At 43.7% G+C, this 7,695-nt stretch overlaps 1 protein-coding gene across 1 annotated transcript; it reads right to left on the minus strand.

Moving 5' to 3' along the window:
* Positions 1 to 407: 407 nt before the first annotated feature.
* On the minus strand, positions 408 to 7,407 carry LOC128419069 (phospholipase A2 inhibitor gamma subunit B-like). Its single transcript, XM_053399363.1, has 5 exons — positions 7,356 to 7,407; positions 6,192 to 6,314; positions 2,754 to 2,906; positions 1,087 to 1,233; positions 408 to 574 (listed from the first exon to the last, which is right to left on the minus strand). The coding sequence occupies exons 1-5, from the start codon at positions 7,405 to 7,407 to the stop codon at positions 408 to 410; spliced, it is 642 nt and encodes a 213-aa protein (XP_053255338.1).
* Positions 7,408 to 7,695: the final 288 nt, after the last annotated feature.

Raw genomic sequence — 7,695 nt, forward strand, 5'->3', positions numbered from 1 at the left:
TCTGGACAGCAAGGCAGCCCAAAGTCTGCCATTCTTCTCTGGTAGGGACTTTATCTTCCTTCCATTTCTTTTTTCTCCCCATTTTACCTTAAGTGGAGAAATGGGATGCACCAATCAAAGTCGGCTAATATTAATTGATTAAAATTGGACCTGAAAGTCTGGCCAGGGATTTCACCCCTGCCCGCTGCCAAAGCTATCTCCCACCTCCAAGCACTATTATTTTGCCCAAGAAATGTTCCTTTTGGTAAAATGATATAACATACATGATTTGCCATATATATTTATTTTGGACATGATTCAATGACCTCATTTGCGCATGAAAGTCAAATACAGCCTGTCTTTGAGGAGGAGCTTCTAGACTTCTAGAAAGAAAGCCTGGGAGCCCTCAGGCTGAGACCTCCCCTTCTTCAACCCCTAGGTGAAACGGTGTCTTCTGTGGCATCCTCGTCGATTGCGTCAGTGCACTCTGTTTGAATGATCTCAAATCCCAATGATCCAAGATCAGTCTCTTGCAACCCAATACACACACCAGCTGTTGCACAGCCTCGGATAGCGCCCAGGATCCTGGTTCCCCCTGTTGGGAAAAACAGACACACATATTTTTGGAATCCAAATCCCACTCCCTCAAACAGAAGGGTGGGCAACTTTTCTCAGACCAAGAGCCTTTTTCCAGTCCGGGTGACCTTCTGGGAGGTCCACATGCCAATGGAAACATATGTAAAATTCACCTTTACACGGCAGGCTATTTTCTAGATACATTCAAACCCCCCTCTCTGTTCTCCCTCCAGGTAACCAAGATTCAGGGGCAACAATCCAGCCAGGCCAAAGCATACAGGTAGGGTATGAAGTGGGGCTTGTGAGGGGTGTGGCCTAAGGAGAGGAGGTGTGGCTAAGGTGGATCCCAAAGGCCAGAGAGAGAGAGTCCTAGAGGAATGGCTTTGGCCCCTGGGCCTGTGGGTCTCCATCCTAACCCCCCCCCCCAATTTAAAGTGCAAATTTAAAGATGTATTTTTATTTAACAAAATCTATGCTTTAAATGTGTAGTACAGATGGGGCACTAGCTGCACTCCATCATGCAAGACTCACCGAAGTCCATGCTACCCGCAAGATAGAAGCATTGATCCTCATCATTTCTGCAGCTGACCGTCTTATTGCTCTCACACTCATCTGAAAAGATGTTGATGCAACTCGGGCACTTCAGCCCATTGGGCTCCCTTGTCTCAGTGTCAGGCACTGGAAAACAATCACCACACCAACATTGCAATTAGTCAATGTATTTCTTTTGCAGATGCAAACCACAACTTGCTGTATGTGAGGGGTGGGAATTGTACTCCTTCCAAGATGGATGCCTACTACCTTCCAGCACTTCAGCCATGCTCCATTCATCCAGGGCTACATTAAGGCATGGTGCAAGAGATTTCTGACTGGGGCCACATTCACAGCAAACATTTCAAGCACAGGGATATCACTTTAAGCAATTGGGCTTAGCACTGAGCACCACTGGGGGGGCATTCTGAGAGACAAAAGGCAGCCACAGATGCACACAAATGATGATAAAATTCTACAAAATAGCCCTCTTCCCAAGAGCAGGAAAGAGAAGGAAAGCTCTTAGTAGTTTTGTCCTTAAAAAACACTTCTGGGAAAACATGTGCTTAGTTTTGGTAAAATCATGATTTCACCTAAGAAAAAATGCCAGCTAATAAGAGCTATTGTGTGGGGTTTGTTTGCTAATCCATAGCTCTGTGAGGGGAATAGGGGTTTTCCAATTAACCCTCAGCACCCTTAAGAAACTACCACTCCCAGAATTCTTTGTTCTAGTGTTATAGCGTTTACAAGAAAAGCTTACACTAGGGTGTTGGGAATGCTAAGGTGAACCACAAAATGGTGCCTCCTCCCACCAAGGAAGGAGGGTGAGTGAAGATCTACATCAGGAACAAGGGAATGTGAACATCTAAATCAGGAACCAGGGTGGGAGGAGACCAGAGGTCAAATCTGTACTTGAGCCACAACACTTGCTGGGTGACCTGGGGCCAGATACTTCCCCTTAGCCTGACTTATTTTATACGGGTGTTTGAGGCTAAAATGGTGAGCAGGGGAGCCAGACACGACACCTTAAGCTCTTTGAAGGAATTGTAGGGTTGTAAATATCAGAAGCTGCTGCAGGAGAGGGACTGTGAGTAACATCATGTGAGCAATGTTTCTAGGACTAAGGTAGAACTGTGAAGCTTCCTTGTAATATTTGCTCATGAATGCTGCATGCTGTTCAATTAATCTTGTTACTGATACATGGTTTTTGGTTTTGTTCTATCTGCAGTTTGTCTTTTACTATTCTATGTTGTTAAATAATGCAAATATCCTCTTAGAAAGCACTGTTCTGTTGGCGAAGACAGGAGCCCATGTTGCGGATGTTTGTAGAAGGCCTGGCCAATCCAAGAGGCATCATACTGCCTTCTCACTCGCTGGATCATCACCTTGTCGTGGTGAGTGGGTTTGCACGCTATCAAAAATGATCTTGTGAAGCTCCTGTCAGAAGTCTCTAATGGTAATAATGAATGACTTTCAACCCCCCAAATAAAGCTCAAATCGTCTTTCCTAGTGTCACCCTCAGGCACCTCCTGGAGTGACTGGCTGCCACCACTCCTTGTCTAGCCAGTCCCTGACATCAGGACACTGCCAAAAACTTGTTTGTCTTTCTTTGACATCTCTCATTACTTGAGTTTTATGGGACCAGCTTTCCTGATGATGATACTTACTTTCAATAGGTCCGCTGTTGCACATATCTGTATTGCAGCAGGTTGACTTGCTGTGGAGGTACAGTGCTGAGCTTATGGAGACACTGGAATGGTCTTCCTCACACAACTCTGTATCGATGCAGGACTTGACAACCACTCTTGACCCCAAAAGTGCTATAAAAGAAAGAATTGGAATAGGAAACAACTAGACCTAGAGATAGGGCTGGTCCACCCATGAGGCAAGGATTGATGATCACCTTATGTGGCAGGATCCAGAGCGGCAGGTGATCTCACCACCAAGAAAAGCATCGCCTGATGCTGCTGCCTTTGAAGCTGTGGTGTGATCCTTGGAGGCAAGATCTGCCACCTCCTCATCAGTTCCTCTCCCCCATTTGAGCCACCCCATGTCCCTGTTGTTCATGACAGGGACCTTGGAGCTCCTTCCTTTTTCTTTTTTAATATAATGTTTATTAAAATTTCTTTTTTCCTTTATAACTACCAAATAAAATTTCTACATCACATATATGTTTGCTCAAATTGAGCATTGACTTCCTCCCGCCCCCCTCCCTGACTTCCATATGCAATCACTTTTATTTTGCATTTCTAAATCACCCTATTTACTTTATCTCCATACTTAAAAGACTTACTTCTAATATATATAAAGAGGTATCAAATCATAACCTAACAAAATATTTTAAATCAATCCTGCAAATGTTTTAAAATGTTTGCAATGTCTATTCATATATGCTACAAATTTACTCCAGTCCTTTTCAAACAGTTCGTCTCGCTGGTTTCAGATTTCCCTCATCGTAATTTAAAAGGTAAAGGGACCCCTGACCATTAGGTCCAGTCGTGACCGACTCTGGGGTTGCGATGCTCATTTTGGGTCATGTTCCAGCAGGACTAAGCCACTTCTGGTGAACCAGAGCAGTGCACAGAAATGCCATTTACGTTGACGCCAGACCTATTTACCTTGACCTATTTACCTACTTGTACTTTGACGTGCTTTCGAACTGCTAGGTTGGCAGGAGTAGGGACTGAGCAATGGGAGCTCACCCCGTCGCGGGGATTTGAACCACTGACATTCTGATCAGCAAGTCCTAGGCTCTGTGGTTTAACCCACAGTGCCACCCACATCAAATACCACCTCGGAGCTCCTTTCTGAGGCTCCCTCCTTCTCTCTGGTGCCCGTGCAGGCACACTGCCTCTTTCCTCGTGGGGTGGTCATTTGCAAAGCGCAGGCTGCAAAGCCACCCTACCTGTGCCTTGCAGGGCTGCCTGCACTGCCTGGCTGCCTTCGACTGTCAGAGTGGCTTCCGTCTTTCCTCCTGTGCTGAAAAAGGCAGGCAGGTGGCAGCCAAGGCTGTCTCTGGCCGGAGCCTGCACTCCACCCAGGCTCTTGAAGCTGGGGAGGAGGAGCACTTTAACTGAGCCCCCGCCCCACTACTGGCTCATTTGGGGTTTCCGCAAAATTGCTGGGCTGAGGCGAGGGCAGCGGTGTGCTCTTAACCCAAGCAGTTTAAGGAGGGAGGGAGGGAGGAATAACCTTTATAAGCCTCATCATGCAGCTTGTTTCTCCCACTGCCGGTTTGAAGGACAGAACACGATGGTGATTTCACTCAGCGATATATCTTTCATGAAACTGCCACCCCTCCTGAGTCCCTCTGCCTCCAGCTCCAGGCTGCAGCTTGTTTTGTTTTTCCTCAGTGTGCTGGTTGCTGGAGGCAGAGGGACTCAGGATAGGTGGGGTTTCCCCCACTGATTTACTGCTGAGTGAAGCTGTCATCACGGTCTGCCCCTCATACCAGTCCTGAGGCGATATATCAATAAATCGCCCAGGTCTAATCTTCAGTCACCCTTTCTTCCGGGTCTGCGGGGTGGTGAACATTTCATGGTTTGCCTCAGGTATCCAATTGTCTTGAGCAGGACCTGCTTGGAGCAGAAAGAGATTTCTCCAGTTTTATTTATTTGTTGAATGTGAGTCAGGAATGGAGAACCTTTGGCTGTCCAGAGGTTTCTACCACCCTTCTCCTTATCGAATGGGACCAGTTCAGGAGGTTTCATGGGAAGGAATTCATCAATGAAATAAGTTTTGTGGCTGCCCAGGTAACTGGACAGGGTGGATTAAAATCAATTATTATTTTTTGAAAAATCAAAATAATCAGATTTTAAAATTTAAATCAGAATTTTTAAAATTTAAATTGGACTTTTAAAATTTAAATTGTATTTTTTTAAAAAAAAATGCTTTTGGTGGAAAATTCTTTCTAAAGATAGTTTTCTATTTAAGTTACATTATAGTCCAAAGGCTATCCTCATCAGGAAATAAGGAGTTGTTTTAAGTTTTTCATGTGTGCTATAACTCCCTCCAATGTATTTCTTAAAAAAACATTTAACCACATCAGTTAACAAACATATACATATGCTATAATGTTATTGTTTTAGTTAAATAAATTGTTTAAATTGTTATTAATTAAATGATTATTTTTCCCTTCCAATAAAGTACAGCAGAAAATTGTCCAAATATAAACAGTTAATTTATTAAAACTCACAAAAATTTCATAATTATCTGTCAATGTATTTCTAATAGTATAACCGAATCACTAATTTTTGATATAACTGTAAAAACTACTCTGAAAATTTATTATTCAAAAAAGGAAACCTTCATCTCATTGTAAATATTAAGATTATACCAGCAAGAATGAGTTTTTCTGTAAAAATAAATAAATTAAATCAAGTCTTACTGACTAGTAATTGAAATCCACCCTGTAACTGGACCAATGAGAGTCGATGGTGGAGCTCATAAAGGGAGCATGTACCATAGGCAATTAGGAAGGGGCAATATGTCAGTATCAGTTTCTCTTGGTTTCTTATTTTAAATTCATTTCTCCACATTTTCATATCAGTTTCAAACTCCCCCATCCCCCCATCAACATTTACTCTGAATGTTATTTTTACTCTTAGGCCCTATCTGCAGGGTTATACTGATTTAAGTAGTCATGGTTTCCCCCATGGGGGTGGGGGGATGTTTGTTGACCATATTGGCTGTGAATCCTGGCAAACTAGCTCTCTCCCTTGCAGGTCATTTTTCACTTGGCCTGGGAGATAGGAACCACACAGACTGACTCCAACTACAAAAGCTGTTGTACGTTATTGTATGCACACTTTACCCTAGTGTGTGCATTTGTCTATTGATTAGATGGCTGGACAACTGAATTGCAAAAATGGGAGAAGGGCAGATTCTGAAGGATGGCTTTGTTTTGCTCTGCCAATTGAGTAAATGCACCTTTAAATATGAACTGACTTGAATTTCTTCCCTGCTCCTACAGGCAATGCAGAACCTAGAACACCACATTATGAAAAGTCATGTTCCGTGGCTTGTGGCTAAGATATGGCCTTAGAAAGTGAGTCAGGGGGTTTACGTTTTGGTGATCAAAGAGGATGAAAGTTCTTCTCACTTACACAGTTTGCCTACTCCAATGACAGACAAGCAGGACTGGTCACTGGAATCGTCACACTCCTCAGTGGTGGCATTTCTGCAATACTTTCCTTGACTGAAACAAGACTCACATATCAGAGATGCCACTGCAGACAGGGGAAAAATGGGTTTGGAAAACATTAGTAACTGTGTAGGAGGAATAGGTCTGCGTCAAGGTACATGAACACAACACTTTCTGCTCCAAACTTCATCTTACAAGAGGTAACAAAGGCCATCGACTTGGATAGCTTCAAAAGCGGACTAGATAAATACATGGTTACAATCCTCAATTGATATATTTTTTCTGCAACATTGGAGGCACTATTTGTCTGAAAACTAGTTACTGGAAACCGCAGAAAGGGAGCTGTTGCACTCAGATCTTTCTTACGGGCTTCCCATAGGACCCATGGCAAGAACAAGAGGTTAGACTAGATGGACCATTGTTCAGCTACATAATGCTTTCTATATATGTTCCTTCTGTAGTTCTTAAACTCTGAATGGGGGTGGGCCTTGCATAGACGAGAGAATGACTGTCCAAGATGGCTCCTGCAGGCTGAGGGAGAGGACCAGTAGAGAAGGTGTGGGGAAACCTTTAACCCTCCTTAAGTTGTTGTACTACAACTCCCATCAGCACCTGCAAACATGACAGACTCCGGTAAGCACATCTGGTACTCCTGTGACCTGACTCCCCTGAGAGATTGGGATGGCATTTAACACCAGGAAACTTAAAGTTTGCATGGGGGGGGCAGGGTAATTCCGCTCCAAAATATGAGAAGAATAGTGCCTATACATTGTCTCCTATCATAAATTTCTACAAATGCAAGAAACTTACTCTTTGCTTTAAATATGAGCTAGAATTCTGGTTCATCGAAGAGAGAATTACGGCCTTTCTCGCTCCCTCAATGTACTTGAGGATGCCACAGCTCTCTGTTCGCATTTGGTTAAATAAAAATTGAATATTGGGAACAAAACAATATATCATTGAGGATCCTTTGTAATCTGGCCTTGTGCTTTATTCCTCTCCCTTTCAAAGGAACCACAAGTCCTGGTTCCTTCCTCATCCTGCTTTAATGGCTGACCGCCCCCCCCCCCGCTTCGTTCCTTCCTGGAAACATGACGAACAGCACAGCGGATGTGGTTCTGCTCACCTGGAGGAAGCAGGGCCAAGAGGAGGCAGGAGATCAGGAGTGTCTTCATCATTCTAGAGAGCAGAAAAGGCAGGAAAGAGTTCGAGAACAGCACTGGGCCAAGCAAGGAACTGATGCATGAAGAGGCTTAGTTGGAGGAATTTATAGAGGATTGCAAGGAGCACTTTGACAGCACCAGGATCAATGGATTCAGGACAGTGTCATAAATTGCTAGAATTCTAATTATGCTATATCATAATGTAAAGCACAGTGTTGAAAAGCAATTAAATCTCTTCCCCCTTCCAATAACTCCAAGGACACGTCCCTCCTAATCTGTGCCAGCCTCAATTTCTCAACCCTG

The sequence above is a fragment of the Podarcis raffonei genome, chromosome 8 (assembly GCF_027172205.1).
Source record: "Podarcis raffonei isolate rPodRaf1 chromosome 8, rPodRaf1.pri, whole genome shotgun sequence".
Taxonomy (NCBI): domain Eukaryota; kingdom Metazoa; phylum Chordata; class Lepidosauria; order Squamata; family Lacertidae; genus Podarcis; species Podarcis raffonei.

Coding starts and splice junctions, on each gene's coding strand:
- LOC128419069 (XM_053399363.1), bottom strand. CDS start 7,407: ATGATGAAGACACTCCTGATCTCCTGCCTCCTCTTGGCCCTGCTTCCT. Junction 6,315..7,355: donor CTTGGCCCTGCTTCCTCCAG/GTGAGCAGAACC, acceptor CCCTGTCTGCAG/TGGCATCTCTGATATGTGAG. Junction 575..1,086: donor TGCGGGTAGCATGGACTTCG/GTGAGTCTTGCA, acceptor TTTTCCCAACAG/GGGGAACCAGGATCCTGGGC.